The sequence below is a fragment of the Euphorbia lathyris genome, chromosome 2 (assembly GCF_963576675.1).
Source record: "Euphorbia lathyris chromosome 2, ddEupLath1.1, whole genome shotgun sequence".
In the NCBI taxonomy this organism is placed as follows: Eukaryota; Viridiplantae; Streptophyta; class Magnoliopsida; order Malpighiales; family Euphorbiaceae; genus Euphorbia; species Euphorbia lathyris.
The window spans coordinates 125,029,961-125,048,009 of NC_088911.1; the positions used below are offsets into that span (position 1 = coordinate 125,029,961).

Sequence of the window (18,049 nt, forward strand, 5' to 3'; positions counted from 1 at the left end):
TTTAATAGTATCAATCGAAAAAGTACTTATTTTGTTAAAGTTAAAAACCTCAATCCTCGTTTTGACAAAAAGTAAACCATAGTCCTTTATCTGAAAATTAGTGAAACCACAGGGGTTTTATTTGAACTTTACCCTTAATCTATTTAGTAAATTCGAGCTGGATTGAGTGGCAAAGATGTCATTTAAGATGAAAATTCATTAAGCATCATCTTCAATCCCCACCTTAATAAACTTTACCAAAGCACAAATTAATAAACAATTTAAATAATTTAATAAAATAAACCAAAATTTTCGTCTCTCCAAACAAAGCCTTCAACTTCAAGTACACCACCTCTTCTTCTCCATCTTCTTCTTCTTCTTGATTTTCCATCTCTCTCTCTGCTCTCTCTCTTTCCGAGATCCATAGCCACCTCCGGCTAAACATTAACTTCTTATCATTTGCCTTCTTTAAACTTTACCTTTTCTTTTTATTTTTCTTGTTCTTAGACACCACTCTCCGAGAAATTTATAGGTATACAAGTAGAGATTATCGCCTTTTTGCTTTAGATTCTCAACAATTTTAGTTTTATTCGCTTAATTGTATAATACCCACTCTTGATCTGTTCTCTCTCTTTTCCAGCTACTACATTTTAGTCTCCGCCTTATTTTTTGGCTACACACTCTCCAATTCTATAATACCCCTTTTTGGGAATTTATTCAGTTCGGTTCCGGTTATCTTAAAGCTTATTGCTTTTATAAGTTTTTATTTTTCCTTTACTTTGATCTTACCATTATATTGTATTTGGGGAAGTTTTCCTTTCTGGGTCTTTGGTTCTTTCTTTGAAAATCGGTTCATACTTTACTGATCTCAACTTTATACCGTTGCTTTAGTATCATTTGGTCTCAGTTAGAACTGAGCACAACTTGTCTGTTTTTTCTTATTATTCTTCCGATCGGAGTTGAGGTTTGGTTAATTAGGATAAAGATTCTTGATGCTTTGTTGCTAAGATGCAGCCTGATCAACGAAAAAAGGTAAATTCAATATCTTATTTTGCGCATTTTTTTACTATTTATAAGCTTGTTCATCCTGAAGCAAGATCAATCTGATTAATTTTGAATCTGTAGTTGCTTTTGCTTTTTCTGTTTTTGATGGCTAAGATGCATATTTCTGTGGATTGTCACTTATTTCAAGTATGGTACTCTTGTTACTTCTATTTACTCATTTGTACTGGATAATACTTTCTACAGTTATTGTGGGTATATTTCCTTCATTTTAGGGTATGAGGGAACAGCTTGTCATTTGAGTGTTTAGACTTCTTTCTCCACATGCTTATGTCCCCTTCATTGCAAAAATAGTTGAAGACTTGAAGGTCCCACTTCAACAATATTAGACATATATGTTTTTTTTTTTATTTTGAAAATAGATAAATAAATTGGGAAGTTATGATTAGTTTGTGAAAGGTAATCTGGTTTTTGGAAAGTTATGAGATGTTGGTTGGGTTAATGTCATGAATTAATGAGAACTTGAATCAAATTTTACTTGCTAAGCAGTAATCTGTGTCCTCTTTTCTGTACTTCATCAACAAAATCATATCTTCCGCCTTTACTTTGTTGATGTGGATTGGATGTTTCATCCCAATTTTAGGTTTTCCTTATTGATAAATGTAAACAGCTATTTTTTCAATTTGTAATTTGTACTCTTGCAATCATTTTGGTTATGCAGATAAAGTAGACCAAATGATTACTTGTAGTTGAATTTGTAGCTAAATGACGAAAAACAGTTATTCTAATGTCAAATTTTTAAGTATTTGGACTCTAGCAATAGTTTTGGCGATTACATCAAGTATTTCTGATGGAAGAAATCCTCCTAGTCACCTTTTTTTTTCTTGAATAGGATGAGCATTTTTGGAATACATGTGTTGATTTTGTTGATATTAAACAAGTTCACGCATATTGCGGAGTTTCAAGCTATGTAACAGAAATAATGTTGAAATTACGATATTACAAATCAATTCAGTTATATAACCGAAGTTTTGATGAACTTAATGAGTTGCCTTTCAACATGTTGTTGCAGTCATCTGTTGATGTGGATTTTTTCACTGAATACGGGGAGGGGAGTAGGTACAAGATAGAGGAAGTAATTGGTAAAGGAAGCTATGGGGTTGTTTGTTCTGCATATGATACACATATTGGAGAAAAGGTTGCAATTAAGAAAATCAATGACATCTTTGAACATGTCTCCGATGCCACCCGCATACTTCGGGAGATTAAACTTCTGAGGATCCTTCGTCATCCAGATATCGTGGAGATCAAACACATCTTGCTGCCTCCTTCTAGGAGAGAATTTAAGGACATTTACGTTGTCTTTGAGCTGATGGAATCTGATTTACACCAAGTTATTAAGGCAAATGATGATTTAACGAAAGAACATTATCAGTTCTTTCTTTATCAGCTTCTTAGAGGCATGAAATATATACATACAGGTGATACGGCTTGTCTCTAGAGTTTAAATACAGCACTTTTCTTACTTAATATTTAGTAATTGCAGCACATGTATATATATCTTTCTTGTGTTTCTTAATATAAATGTGTATAAGATGCTGATTTAAATTTGTTTGTGGCATTTTAGCTAATGTTTTTCATCGGGATCTGAAACCAAAAAATATCTTAGCAAATGCTGACTGCAAGCTGAAGATCTGTGACTTTGGACTTGCAAGAGTAGCATTTAATGATACTCCGACAGCCATTTTCTGGACGGTATATTTTCTGTTCACTTTCTCTCCATTTTTTTAGTGTTTACTTTGTGGTACAAACAATTTTTCAAGATCTAACTCGTTATGTTTCTATTCAACAGGACTATGTTGCAACAAGATGGTATAGGGCTCCTGAATTGTGTGGATCATTTTTCTCAAAGGTTCTCAAATTATTATCCCTTGTCATTTACTTGTTTTTTTATCAGATATTTGATCATATGATGTTTGCGCAGTTCATAAAAAGATATATGCACTAGTTGAGGGATTTCTTTCATCGATCTTTCACAATTCCAACCCCAACTAGTTAGGACTAAAGATTGCTTGTTGTTGTTGAACTTGCAAAGTATACTAGCCATTTCCTGATAGTTTTTGCTGAGATGCCCAAGCATACCAATTATACTGTCTGTTAATGCCATAATTTCAGAGAGCTAATGATGCGCATCATCTGAATGCCCACTATCCAATTCATTATTGCTGCTTGTGCATTTTCATTTTGAGAGCTGGCTAGTTGTATAGGTAGGGGTGGTAATTATCGGGTTAGTGCCAAATGAGTAAGTAAACCCAAACCCAACCCAAAAAATGTCCGTGTCATAATCGCGTTAACCCAATTGGGTCCATGTCGATTTTGTGGTGTAGCTTAATATAGTAACTAGGTTATTTTACATTTGCAAGTTCTCCTGTTATGGCTGAATATAGTTTATAATTTTATGTAGTATCCGGATGCGTCCATCTTCAATCTATGTCATGTTTACTATGATTACCATGTCTTTCATTACCGATAGTCATATTTTGTGTTTTATTTTCAGTATACACCAGCAATAGACATATGGAGCATTGGATGCATCTTTGCTGAACTTTTGACAGGAAAGCCTCTTTTCCCTGGGAAAAATGTAGTACATCAACTGGATCTAATGACGGATCTTTTGGGAACACCATCTTCTGAAGCCATTGCCAGGGTATATCTCCTATTGTTAATTGGCTTTATGTCGAAATCGAGTCATTTAACATTCACTGTTTCCATTATTCATCGGTATGCATACATCTCAAATATGAATTTTCAATCATCAGGTACGTAATGAGAAAGCTCGGAGATACTTAGGTAGCATGCGGAAGAAGAAGCCCATCCCCTTTTCCCAGAAGTTCCCTAATGCAGATCCTCTTGCGCTTCGTTTATTGGAGAGAATGTTGGCATTTGAACCGAAGGATCGACCTTCTGCTGAAGAGGTAATTGTTTATGCTACTCTATCTTATTTGATAATATATGATAATATATGCCTACTTCTAATGGAACATGGTATGCTGCATTTGATTAGGCTCTCGCTGATCCATATTTCAAGGGTTTGGCCAAAGTTGAGAGAGAACCTTCAGCTCAACCAGTTACAAAGATGGAATTTGAATTTGAGAGACGGAGAATAACTAAGGAAGATGTACGAGAGCTGATATACCGAGAAACTCTTGAGTACCATCCTAAAATGTTGAAAGAGTTCTTAGAAGGTTCAGAACCAACAGGCTTCATGTATCCAAGGTATTCTATTGTAGTAGGGATTTTTTGAAATTTATATTACAAAAATTAGTCGTTTTTGCATTTTCGGATATTCAAAGGTTGTCCGTGTTTTCTTGCAATGCAGTGCTGTTGACCATTTTAAGAAGCAGTTTGCTTACCTTGAGGAGCATTATGGAAATGGTTCAACTGTTACTCCAATTGAGAGACAGCATGCATCCTTGCCAAGGTATGCCCATGGATAATCTATCTCACTATGGAACACGTGATTTATAGTTCACGGTCATCTTTTTAAATTTAGTGTTCTCTGTTGCATTGATGACAATCTGTACATGCAGGGCCTGCGTGTTATATTCAGATAATCACATACAGAGTTCAGTGGAGGTCACAAATGATCTTTCTAAGTGTTCTATAAAAGAAGTTGAGAAACCACAAGTGGATAGGAGTTGTGGAATCCCGATGACAAGGCTTCCTCTTCAAGTTCCGCAAAGTATCCAAGGTATAAAAACTTCTGCTAGTTGATTTCTTATTCTCTTTGTGATTCTCAGTATGCTTATGTGTATCCTTTCATGTGCATTTACCTTCTTTTGGTGGAGTCTTGAGTGTGACAAAAACTCGACTCACTCTGAACCTCAAAACTGCATCTTGATTTTCAATCCTCCCACCAGGGAAAAGACATCCAATTGGATGAACACGTTTGTCCATGTGTCCATAATAAAGAAAGTGGAAATACTCTCAACATAAAATCTCATAGTTGATCTCTTTCTGAATTTACGAAATCAACTATATCATACTGTATCAGCTAATGAAAATTTTGATAATCTGTCTCATCAACTCTTCTGGGTTGATTATCGGTATGAGAATCAAATCTAGCTTCCTGGGAAACTCATAGGAGATGTTTTTCATGTACTGATTTTATTGGATTCGTAGCCACAATTTTATCCATTTATAGTTCTTAAATATAAACGTTACTCCACGTTCTTAATTTCTGACTTGTTGAACTAATCGAAACAACTCCTTACATGATAACGATGATCATTATATTACACTCTCAACAGCAGGTGCTGCGAGACCTGGAAAGGTAGTTAGTTCAGTACTTCGTTATAACAACTGCGGGACAGCAGAAGCTCTCGAACAGCGAAGGATGGGAAGGAATCCAGCTATTTCAAATCAATATAATGCTGCTTCATATCCGAGAAGAAACGCCCCCTGTAAAAATGAAAGGGGGGATGATGAAGGGGTCGAAGGCTCCAACGGATTGCAGCCGAAGCCTCCTCAGTACATGGCAAGAAAAGTTGCTGCTGCTCAAGGCGGACCTGGAAGTCATTGGTATTGATGATGTAGCAAACTTGTGAAAGCTTGAGTGACTGCCTATAACCATGTAAAGATGCAGTCTCTGGATCGTATTTCATCGGATTGATTTTACTGCCCAAGTAAAAATTGAGACTTCAAATGCTGTAATGAGCAGCAGTTTTCTATGCCCAGTTTAAAGTTCATGAGAAGATTAATGACAGGGAGGAGGAGATGCTGGACAGTAAGTTGTAATTTAAAACATCAATTCAAAGATTGAACAGGTTTTTCAATGCTTACCAATTTATGACAATGGAGCTCTCTCGCTCTCTCTCTCATTTAGCTCAATGACCAAAATTTTAGGAATGTATGATATGATGAATGAGAAAAGGCAAACTGGTTCGACTTACTATGCACTTTTTATTTTTGTTGTTCGAGATATAATAAGCAATTTCTTTAAACTTGTTCTTGCTTTTCATTGTGTATGATTCAAAACCTAAAATTAGGACTTTTTTTTTCTTTTTTTTTTTTGAGAAGAAAAAATGGAATATTTTAAATTTGTACTAGGTGAGGTTACTCTAATAATATGTGCAGATCTCATGAAGCAGATTGAAACTTGTTCTCTGTTTTGAGGATTCAATGTTGGTTCTTCCCTGGAAACAACTTGCAAATAATGGGTATATTAAGAGAGCACTTCTTTTATCTTAGGTACAAGCATAAAAGCCTAAGATTAAAACCAGATCAAATCGTCACGAGGCTTAAAAATATTATGCGACGCATCACTCCTGCATTAAAGCACAACTAAAAACAGTAAAATGTTGAGAAGAACAGAAAGTACATCTATGCCACTACACATTCAACAAATGTCTAATAATTAGGTCCAATAGGCACAACAACAATTGAATTTCGACTATGAATTGGCAAACTGTTAGTACAATCTCAAAAGTTTCTATGCCTAAAAACTCTAGTTGAAATGTCCACAAGCTGTGCTATTTGTTATTGCCTAAAATCAACGAATCCTTTGCTTTACTCGTCTTCCGTTCATATCACTGTCAAAGCTCTCATTTCTATGTCCACAGGTTATGACAGAACGCTCACCGACTTTAGATACTTGTTGCAGAAGTTCAGTGATGACCGAAGGGCAGCTTTCCTTCAAATAACCAAATCCATCTGTTTGCATTACAGCTGAAAACAATTCGACACAACATATTATTCATTAAGTTAGAGTAAGCAATTATCAACCACTGACTTTTTCTAGCCATCCAGTATCAAACATCTTCTCATAGGAAAAGAATGCTAATATGGCACCAAACCACAAATAAAAGCAAGTAGCTCCATGAAAGTTTACCTCGCAAATTTTCAGGCTGTGCAATAAATTTGAGACATACAGCTTTCAGCTTGAGACATTGATGCTGTTCTGCCAAGGCAAGTGTTGTTGCAACAGTATTTATGGCAACATCTTCGTACAATTTAGCTTCACATAGCAATCGGAGTCTCTCAAGACCATAACGGTCTGCTGCAGCAAGGAGATGCTGAGCCATTAATGTCGAAGCCCATTTGGAGCTCAGGCCAACAAGTTCTTCCATATTTGGTAAGGCATCCCAGTATATAAAGTGAAGTAAGCCCTGCATATATTTAACCAATGAAAGAGGAAGCAAAGTTATATTTGAGGAGCTCACATATTTCACCTAGAAACCATGAATGAAAGCTCAAATGTTGCAGATAGAAATTCTTATATAGTCGAATTCAGTAAACAAAACATCACACCAACTCAAAAGATAACATAGAGAAAAATAACTGGCCAAACAAGAGTGCAGGGCAAGGCACAAGGCAAGTAGAATACATATTTCCTTCCATAACCTTCCCTAACCAAGTCAGCTCCTTCCTTTGGCCCAATTCCATTTTCACCAAAGGTCAATGGGGGAAATATATATCACCTACAGGAAGAGCGTTTAGCAATAAGAAGATTTTGCTCCATCCATTTCATCTGCCACATGTATGCTTAAGAAAATCTAGAAGTAAAAATTTCGATCAAATGTCAAACAAATAGAGCTGGTTCAATTAAAAACCACCAATAAATTTTTAATCTCTAAGAAAGATGAGGAAAGCACAATGTACTTGTCCATGGCAAATCATATGAACTGATGATCTACATAATCAGTGAATTGCTGCAGAAATCATAAGATGAAGAAAATGTCAAAAGTAAATTTAATATAATCGGTGGAAAATGCAGCTAGAATAACAGATGCACCACACTTATAGTTTATAGCCTTATACAAAAAAATAGGGATGAAGTATTAAATTTGACCCTAAAGTTTACAAAGTGTAGATTTAGCTCAAATGTATGAAATGGTGTACCGTTTCCAAGCAAAATCAAATTTAGCCTTATGTTATCGAACATTTGAAAAAACTGGTTTGACTGCTATGTTACTGTCACATCATGCCTTCCAAACAAGTTTGTCGATAAAAAAAACTGTTCCGTACATCTTTTGTAACTATATCATTAATATAGTGAACATTTTAGACATATTGACAAAAAAAAAATTTGTGATTCACTTGTATGTGGCGGACTTAGTTGTTAGCGGTGTTAGTGAGACATTAAATAAGTTAGACGTAATTGATATTTGGAAGGCCCGATGTGACAGTTAAAGGATTAAACCCATATTTGGCCCATCTAGTATCCAAAATTTTATCATTTGACCCATGTGGTATCATTTAGTAACATTTTAACTTTGAAGTATTCTCATAGATGACATTTAACCCATTTTGGATGGAAAACTAACCAATTTGTTAAATTTTTTACCATGACACAATTTTTGACACGTGACATATACACGTGTCAATTGATTTAATTTCTTTTCCATATGAATTTAATATGTAGATAAAAAAGGAAATAAATTGTTTTCTTATTTATCCACATATTAAATCTATATAGAAAAGAAATTAAAACAACTGTTATATTTACATGTCACATGTCAAAAATTGTGTCATGTGACAAAAAAAATTAACAAATCCGTTAATTTTCCATCCAAAATGGGTTAAATTTTACCTATGATAATACTACAATGGAAAATGCTATCAAATAATACCACATGGGCCAAATGACAAAATTTTGGATACCTTAGGGGCCAAATAAGAGTTTAATCCCGACAGCTAAATAACATTCAAACCGGCCTTTTCAAATTTTCGGTAATGTAGCGCTAAAATTGATCTTGCTTGGAAACATTGAGGTTAAATTTGGACCATTTCGTAAGTTAGGTTCAAATCTGCACTTCATTGAAAACCTTAGGGTCAAATTTCGCCCTTATCCCCAAAATAATAATATTGTCAAATGAGCAAATTATATACTAAATATAAGACAACACATAAATCAGAAAGAAAAGCAAGAATTCATAAACCTTAGCTGGATGAGTAAAGATTGAGACAGGGGCAGCCGTCAGGAGATTAATCCAGATGTGTATGGCACATCATCCTGTATGGCACCACAATTACTCACATAACAAAGGCCACAAACCAACAAAGCTACCTCTTCCAACAGATCTTACACTATCAGAGGACAGCAATCTCATAATAGACACATAAACATCCTTAGAAACACAAAACACTACACTTGAAGATCATAGATAACATGTCATTTTAACATGGAAGACAATTACATGTTCTATATCATCCACGTGAACTTTATGCAAATACTATAAACACAAACATCAGATTAGATTAACATTGGCAGGTAAAAAAATTTCAGTTCCAGAAAATAAAAATAAGCACTACGCTGCAAATCATGAAATATATTCCTCTTACTCAATTATAGAAGCTTACATTTAAAACAACAATTTCTGTCCAGCATAATTAATTTGAAACCAGAAGGTAAGAAATATCAAATCATTCATTATATATATAGAGAAACAGCTAGACAGTAGTACGGATAGATTGAAAAACAGTAGGAACTGAATGAAAAATAAGACTCATCTAAAGCTGAAAAATTGCTTGGAGCTGGATGCATTTAAAATTTACAGCTAATCTGGAAACAATAGAAATGCTAAGCCTAAAAGGACATAGACAACAGGTAATTACTAGATGAATAATAGACACCTTCTTGCTTCTCAACTCACAATTACTAGTCATTCATGCTGCAGTGCCCAAACAATTTTTAACTAGACCATCTCTAAATGTTGACAGGTCTAATAAAAGCAGAAATAGAATATGATTCACCATGAAACTAAACAAAAATAAAATAGAAGAGAAGGATAAACTTATTAGACAAGTAAATAAATCTAACAGCCATTCTTAGCAGAAAAAGAATGTGACTGCTGTTGCAGCTCATATGTGTGACATGAGAGAGAGGGAGAGAGAGAAAGCACCTTAAAAACTGGTGCTTCCATGTCTTCAACTCTTATGCACCGAGTGTTTTGATCCTTCATTGGACCAAAAAGTTGTGCTCTAAACACAGGCGATCTAGCTGCAAGGACCAACTTGTGAGCAGAAAATATTTCCTCGTCAACTTCAAAATTAACATCTGATCCTTTTCTACTTTCTAAGAGCTTCCCAAACTGCCGACCAATATCAGAGGGTGGCACAGTAATGTTATAGGTCTTAGGTCCCTCTGTGTGTGACCTAACGACACCAACACAACAGCGAATTAACAAGGTATCATCTTTGAGATAGTCCGATGTTTCTAGTTGAGTTCTTTTAAAAAACCTTTTATAACCCCTGCAACATCCAGCAATACCGATTAGACTGCTCGTTTCAACAACAACATCCACACAAATTTTAAGAAACTATTAAAGTAAGATTATACATGACTTAAAGCAGATGACAAGCTGTTTTTCTGTCAGGAACAAAAAGTTTCACACGTCTTGATCCCGCCAGATAGTCTAGTGTCGACACACAAGAAAACCCGGACTCATTTCTTAAATAGGTGCTTACCATTCAATCCCAATTTTGTTTTTCTTAAGGAATCTGAATTTGCTCTGACCGAATTGTCCAAGTCCTATCCTATGTTGCACGGAAATTCTTTGTCATTAGCTTTTCAGCGTTTTGTGTCCGTTTATGTTTCTGTCCGTTTCCTAGCTATATTTTTTTTTAGAAATAACTTTTCCAACTGTCCGTTCCGTATCAGTTTCCGTGAAACATAGGTCCTAACAGTACCTCTATGAGTGACATTTGCTTTATCTGTACAGCCTTCCCAATGTCAGAATATTATAACTAGAAAACAAAACTATTCTCTCCAAATAAAAAATAAAAAATAAGGCTCAAATACCATAATTAGCTTAGGCATTTCAATTCAATTCAAGCATGAATCGAATCCAATCAATAACTCATTTAATTTTCACTCTTCACACACAGAGAAAAGAAAAAAAACGACCTATAATAATAAAAAGCATCAAAGTCACGTATCTATATGCCGAATGAAAAAGAAAATCCATTTAAAATAAATTTCTTTAACAACCAAGCTTGTACTGCATGAATTTACATGAATTATTACACCCCATCAGATCGCTCATAATATATCACTTATTATCCAGGACAGAAAGAAACTTTCGGAACCACAAAAACTCACCACATACTACCACGATATTTTAGAGTGTAAGGCCCACTCTCGAGAGCTCTTCCAAAATGGGTATGAACCTTATGAATTTCTTTCCCACTCTGATCAATCAAGGAGAGCTCGAACAATGCCCTGACGTCAGTGCCCTCGCTTGCAAGTGCAATGAATAAAGATACATAGGTGGCATTATCTTCAGAGCTCTTTCCGTCAGGGTAAAAGTAAATTGCCCACGCGTATCCACCAACGAAGAATATATCTGATGATATGTACTTGCCAATTCCCATACCTTTCGAGAGAGAATAGCCGCCGATTTTGAACTCGTGCGACCCGTTTATTGTCTCGGTACGGGAGGTAGAAGTTGTGATCGAAAAGGGGGAGGAGGAGGAAGAGCATATTGTGGGTTTGGAGAGGCCTGCGGTGCGAGCTCTAATTGTGCCCATCAACAAGGAGAATTCGATACGCTGGAATTTAAGTGAATTGAATTCAATCGTAAGGTTTTGAGGATCGATAGAGGATAATCAAAACGGGTTTAATGGAATTGAGGGGTTCAGGCGAGAATTCAGAGCTTGGAAATGAATTAGGGTTTGGGGATAATCAATTCGGGATAGGAAAATGAAACTAGAAAAATAGAGAAGCAGAAGAAGAAGAGAGCTCTGATCTGGTTCTTCTCCGGAGGAAGGAGGAGAAGATGAACGGAATCGGCAGATTTGATGGCGAAGAACGAACTGATTGAGAAATTCGAAAGAAGAGCTTTCGAAAGTTGAAGAACAGGGAAAGAGAAAGAAGTTTGTGGACAGAAATGTAAAAGCAGCCATTTAATCAATGCTTGCTTGCTTTTATATGCATACAGAAATCTTGAGTTTCATTAATTTAAACATTATAAATTATTTATTTGCTTTATAAGTATTTCAAAAAGAAAACTGTAAAAAAAAAAAAGTAATTTCGAAATTAATGGGTTTGAAATTGTACGGTTAAGTTGATCGTGGAACACGTGCTAGGTGATAATAATTTTGAAATTAATGAATTATTCTCAATTTATTTCCATGATTTATTATCTTACTTTTTTTTTTTTTTTGATAACCGATTTATTATCTTACTAAACTAGTTCAATTAGTCAAACTTGATAATTTAATATTTTTTCTAATTTAATACCTATGTATTGCTAATTACTAATCCATCCCATTTGAAGGGGTCCATTAATATATTTGACTCACGTTGCTTCCATCTTATCAAATTAGACATTTCCATCCACTTTGAACAAGAATATCCTTATTTCAATTCACTTTCTTCCTCATACTCTCAACGTCTTCTTCGCCATCCCAAACCGACGAAAGCGGCATTACCGCCAAGTCTAGAGAGAGAAAAGACGGTGGTTTATGGAGAGAGAAAGAAAAGATTATGAAGCTCCATTACGAAAATGGTATCGTTTTAATTTCCACCCTATTCCTCCATTTTTGTCGCATTTGTGATGAAATTTGTCGCATTTCGTCACAAATGGAACAACAGTTGTCACATCTGTGTTGAAATTTGTCGCATTTGTGGCAAAATTACTCCTGTTGCAACTATGACAACACAGATGTGACAACTGTTGTTGCATTTATGACGAAATGTAACAAATTTTATCACAAATGCGATAAAAATGGAGGAAATTGAAATGATACCATTTTTTTCCACATAATTCTTCTTCTTCACCGTGTCTAAATCCTCCATATAATCAACCACTGAAACAACTAGAAAATCAAGAAATAAACTCAATCATGGCAACTCCGTCTAAGGAAACTCAGATCAATCAGCCAGAAGTGGAGGAACAGCGATGAACGACAAGAAATTTATCAGCAACAGTTGTATCCGGTTTATTCTCCGGCGGAGAAGCCGAGTAATAATCCTTTAGACCCCTTCAGAAGAAGTAGAAGAAGAAGAAGAAGAAGCGGGAGCAAGAGTAGAAGCAGAAGTCGAATGGAACTAGGGGTATATTTGTCCAAAAGGGATGAAAGTGTCTAATTTGGTGAGATGGAAGCAAAATGGGTCAAATATATTAATAAACCCCTTTAATTGGTCTAGATTTGTAGTTTGCCCTATATTTTGTCAGTTGATAATTGAGGTTGCCTATTTCTTATAATTCTTGAGTATATTATTGAAAAATATTAATGTAAATAGTGATTATGTTGAATTCTGAAAGTCCTCGTATCAACTTGTAACTATATATAAAAAAAAGGTTAAAAGGGAGTTGTTTGTCAACTTTACACGACAAATCTACTCTGATGTTCTAAGTCAACTCGTGGAGAAGACTGGAGGATAATCACAATCAGGAAACTAAAGTTATCATATAAGTTTAATTTAAAAATGAATATATTTGTTTGCCTCGAGTTGAACTTACTCTATTTATACTGATGTTAAGATATTGTGGAGCGGTGTGGCCACGTATCTCTTGTTGATAGAAGGGAGTGAGCTAAATATCAATGTCTGGTATTTCTCAAGGCCATTTGGTCCGAGATTTCCGACGTCGGGTGTGATTGTGGCAACAGCTAGATCATTGACTGCATCTAGCGAGGCTTCCTGAGTCATCTTTCTAGTACGCAGTAATTTTGTTGTACTTTAGATGAGAAGACTCTTCATATTCTATTTTTAGAGGGTAGGTTCGGGTTTCCGCGGTTCCACGTGGTAAAGTTATATTTATCTGATATCAGATAGTAATAAATAGAAGTGGAAAAATTACACACGATCCGATTAGACCACATATAATTTTAGTGTGAGTTTAATGTGTCATTCTTGGATTGACACAAAAATTGACACGCAAACTTTTGGGTTGAGCTAGTGTTGATATACTAATCTGTTAATGACACGAAACAACATGAATATGTAAAATTATTGTTATATCCTCTCATGAACATGTCACATTTATTAATAAAGTTAGTAAAATTACAATTCATACTTGCAAACATGAGTGTAACCTCATAATATTGTTATAAATACATTACATGACCATCCAACTTGATATTAGTGGCTTTTTGGATGATTAGTGTTAACATACTAATCCAAAAATGGCATAAAATATTTAAAAATAGTACAATTTCTGCATATATTTTTAAAAGTCACGATTAATATATATGTACACAGTAAAATTACATGTGATCCGAAAATACGACACGAAATTGACACTGACTTGATTAAGTTAATACAATTATGACACTAAAATTTTTAGATTGGATTAAAGTTGACTCATTTTATACTAACCTGAAATTAACACGACATGAACAGAAGACGAACTCAACAATTGCCATATCTAATCTAATAATAAATAAACAAAATTACAAGTTAATATTTTCACATTTCTTTGTTATTTTAACGAATTACAAGGATATTGATTTAAGAAGTGCTTGTTTTAGTTTTCAAAATTATTTTTAGTTTTTTACTTCCAACAGTTGAAAATATAAGATTAGATTTATAAAACATGCTTTTAATTTCTTTTATAATTTATTTAATTTTTAACTTTTATTAGTCTGTTATAATAAATTATTATTACTATTTTTTTAATTTTTGTTCAGTTATTTAGGTTATTTTTATTGATTTGTATATTATATTTTTTTTTGTTATAATTTATTTGTTGGTTAATTTAAAGCTTGAATTTTAATTAATGTAATAACAACTCTTACCCTGAAGTGGGTTTCCATCTTTGACCTTATTATGTGCATCCCTTCCAATAGCCACAATTATCCTACGTCATAACCTTCATTTCATTTCCTTTCCGCTACCATCCATCATTTCACTGAACTACGATCCATCATGATTGGGTTTTCCATATCAAATGAAAATCAATAAAATTCCCAAAGAAAACAATTCCACAAATAAAAACTCATATTTGCCATCACAAATAACCATGGACCTCTATAAATCTGTAAATAACCATAACATCAATACCCTTTATAAAAGAAAGCTCTTCTGGGAAAAATCATTTCAAAAAAAGATTTAGTGCTAAAGTCGTGCAGTTTGGCATGGAAACATTTATAACCCTTTCAAATAGAGAAATTAAACCATGAGCTTTACATAATTACTCTGTCCAACCCATATGACTTGGCCACCATTTTGGAAGGTCGTGCATTGTTAATATACAATCAATTGTTAGTCTTGGAGGAATGGATACCAGACCCTACCTTTGCGCAGGTTGGGTATGAATTCATGGTTTACCCTCAAACCAACTCAATTTTACAAATGCTACAAAAAAATGGCAGTCTCTTCCACAAAATTAAAACCATCGACTTACCAAATAAGAAGTGATTTCCTTGAGAAAGTTTGTACAAATCAATGTTAGAATCACGATCCTAGAAACTTTAATCACTAGGTTCCAAAATTGAAACCAAATGGGGATGATAAGTTGGGCCTCCTTCAAATACGAAAAGATCCCAAATTTTTGCTACACTTGGTGTTATTAGCCATCAATTAATTTATAAACTTTCCACTTTAAATTGTGTTTCTACTTTTTGGTATAACTTTAAAAATCCTAAGCATATATTTATGGATGTTAAGGATCATAAATAAATTATTTACCACATGTGAAACTTGTAAGTCTAATTATAAATCTCTTAGATAATTTGGTTAAACTTCACGACTTTTTATATTAATTGCTTATGGAAAAATATTCATTTGTTTATAACTAAGATGCGCCAATGCACAAGTTAGTTATGTTAGAATAATGAGTTCGATTGGCTTTTTAAAACACTTACAAATAATATAGGCTTAATACATCATTTGCCCCCTGAACTTGTCCAAAAAGCTTGATTGGCCCCCCGAACTTTCAAAGTGTTCCGATAGCCCCCTGAACTTGCAAAAAATGTTTAGTTAGCCCCCTGAACTTGCGTAAAACGTAATCAATTGATCACTCGGTCGTAAAAAAGTAAGTTAAATGCGGAAGATGTATTCCATGTATCTTAGAATGTTATTGCATAATTAAAAAATAGATTAAAAATGAAGTTATTGCTTGCTCAACTATACAACTTGTCTTCTTTAATATTAGAATCGTATATTTCGATTTTGGTCGTTTTACTTTTTATAAGACTCGTGGAATACATCTTCCGCATTTAACTTACTTTTTTACGACCGAGTGATCAATTGATTACATTTTACGTAAGTTCAGGGGGCTAACTGAATATTTTTTGCAAGTTCAGGGGGCTATCGGAACACTTTGAAAGTTCAGGGGGCCAATCAAGCATTTGGACAAGTTCATAGGGCAAATGATGTATTAAGCCAATAATATAAATTACTTGATTCTTTATATGTTTCCCAAATAGATTTAGGTTAGAGTTATTATAAAGAATTAAAGATATAGATGAGAGTATGAAGCAATTCCACCAAACAAAATCAAGTGTGAAATTAAAGCCGAACAAAATCAAGCTTCAAGTAAGTTCATCTATTTGTCTTGTTTTTTAAAAATTTACTAACTAGCTAATTTGATAAGTTAATTAATTAATTAATTTTCTTTATTTTAGTTGATTGTTCAGACGATATTGAAAAAAACATTGAAGCGAATACATACATTAACCGAAGTCATGTTGACAATGATAACTAAATGGGAAGGGTGATTAATAACAAAAAATGAGGCATATATTTTGTATAATGAATATGATATCAGGAAAGGTTTTAGTGTGAGACGCTCGAAAACTAGATATGACATTGGAAAATAAAACACACAAGAAAACCGTCACAAGGAATTTGGGTGTTCTAAAGAAGGTTCAAAAACTGAAAGTTGCTCTTTATCAAAAGTTTATTATAGAAAATTCTTAACAAAAAGTGATTGTAAAGCAATGATTAGATTTACAATTAATGATAGTTTTTGTACTGTCAGTCACTTTATTGTTGAGCATAATCATGAACTTGTTTCACCTTCCAAAACATATCTTTTGATATCTAATAGATCAATAATTGCACCAAAAGCTAATCTTATTAGTTCAATGGTGAATGCTGGTATAAGGACAATAGGTGTTTTTGCTTGTCATCATCTTTTGCTTATTGACAAAGTTGTAGCAATCTCTCTTAGTAAATCCAACATTCCCATTTCCCCTTAATTCCCTAGATATATAAGCAAAAACACCTCTTATCCTTATACCAGCATTCACCATTGAACTAATAAGATTAGCTTTTGGTGCAGTTATTGATCTATTAGATCTCAAAAGATATGCTTTGGAAGGTGAAGCAAGCTCATGATTATGTAGAACAATAATGTGACTGACAATCCATGAACCATCCTCAATTGTAAATCTAATCATTGCTTTACAATCACTTTTTGTTTACTAGAAATTCTACTGATAACAATGATCCACACAACAGAGTGGAATTGAAAAATCTTTGCCGAATAATGTATAAAACAATGATACAATTTCAGCGCTTTCGGACTAATAGGTTTTATGTTACATCAATTTGAACTTGCTCAATCCGTGCAATTGCGACCTGGTGGATTTCTCACAGTTAGTGCTGCTGCGCACAAAAGCCGTTGGAATTTTTATTTTATACATTGAAAAAATCCATTTTTGTTATTATAGATAAATGGGGGAAAAGAATAACTGAAAGAAAACGTACAATTACAGTTCTGATTACTTCAGATCTTTCTAGAGATGAATTGGGTGTTGATTCCTTGGGATTCCCAAAATTATTAATAGAAAGTAGACCTAAACGAATCAAAGAATAGATCCAATCACTATGATTATTAACTAAAAAAGAGGGGGTATTAAAAAAAATGATTCTCTTTTACTTTTTTTTGTAAGAACCCGGAGTATCGCTTCACTTTCTATTCTACTAATATTTGACTAAATACCCTCTATTTAATAATCTAAGGTTCTAATACAAATAAATAGATTTAGTTAAATTAAGTGAAATTTATGCAATTTTTTCTATGATAAACTTTTGATGAAGAGCAACTTTCAGTTTTTGAACCTGCTTTAGAACACTTGGATTCCTTATGACTATTTATTATCACCATATTTTATA

The 18,049-nt window shown here is 33.9% G+C and overlaps 2 protein-coding genes across 4 annotated transcripts; one reads left to right on the forward strand and one right to left on the reverse strand.

Annotated features, from left to right (window-relative positions):
• Positions 1–269: 269 nt before the first annotated feature.
• On the forward strand, positions 270–5,932 carry LOC136219824 (mitogen-activated protein kinase 16). 2 transcript variants are annotated; one of them, XM_066007377.1, is made up of 10 exons: positions 270–1,011; positions 2,054–2,462; positions 2,609–2,736; positions 2,834–2,893; positions 3,539–3,688; positions 3,801–3,956; positions 4,046–4,257; positions 4,361–4,462; positions 4,572–4,732; positions 5,292–5,932. In XM_066007377.1, exons 1-10 carry the CDS (start codon positions 988–990, stop codon positions 5,567–5,569), a joined length of 1,680 nt encoding a protein of 559 aa, XP_065863449.1. In that variant the 5' UTR covers positions 270–987; the 3' UTR covers positions 5,570–5,932. The 2 variants fall into 2 exon arrangements, with proteins under 2 accessions (XP_065863449.1, XP_065863450.1); XM_066007378.1 differs by having other exon boundaries at positions 5,295–5,932.
• Positions 5,933–6,288: 356 nt separating this feature from the next.
• LOC136219825 (BTB/POZ and MATH domain-containing protein 2-like) lies at positions 6,289–11,890 on the reverse strand. Of its 2 annotated transcripts, XM_066007381.1 has the most exons (5): positions 11,084–11,890; positions 9,883–10,233; positions 9,736–9,775; positions 6,872–7,211; positions 6,289–6,708 (listed from the first exon to the last, which is right to left on the reverse strand). In XM_066007381.1, the coding sequence occupies exons 1-5, from the start codon at positions 11,509–11,511 to the stop codon at positions 6,533–6,535; spliced, it is 1,335 nt and encodes a 444-aa protein (XP_065863453.1). In that variant the 5' UTR covers positions 11,512–11,890; the 3' UTR covers positions 6,289–6,532. The 2 variants fall into 2 exon arrangements, with proteins under 2 accessions (XP_065863453.1, XP_065863452.1); XM_066007380.1 differs by lacking the exon at positions 9,736–9,775 and having other exon boundaries at positions 6,872–7,148; positions 9,885–10,233; positions 11,084–11,889.
• Positions 11,891–18,049: the final 6,159 nt, after the last annotated feature.

Excerpts from the sequence above, each read along its gene's own strand:
- LOC136219824 (XM_066007377.1), top strand. The coding sequence starts at position 988 with ATGCAGCCTGATCAACGAAAAAAG. Across the intron at positions 2,737-2,833 it reads CGACAGCCATTTTCTGGACG|GACTATGTTGCAACAAGATG; the intron begins GTATATTTTCTG and ends TCTATTCAACAG. Across the intron at positions 2,894-3,538 it reads GTGGATCATTTTTCTCAAAG|TATACACCAGCAATAGACAT; the intron begins GTTCTCAAATTA and ends TTTTATTTTCAG.
- LOC136219825 (XM_066007381.1), bottom strand. The coding sequence starts at position 11,511 with ATGGGCACAATTAGAGCTCGCACCGCAGGCCTCTCCAAACCCACAATA. Across the intron at positions 10,234-11,083 it reads AAATATCGTGGTAGTATGTG|GGGTTATAAAAGGTTTTTTA; the intron begins GTGAGTTTTTGT and ends TGGATGTTGCAG. Across the intron at positions 9,776-9,882 it reads GAAGCACCAGTTTTTAAGGT|TTTATCCTTCTCTTCTATTT; the intron begins GCTTTCTCTCTC and ends TTGTCTAATAAG.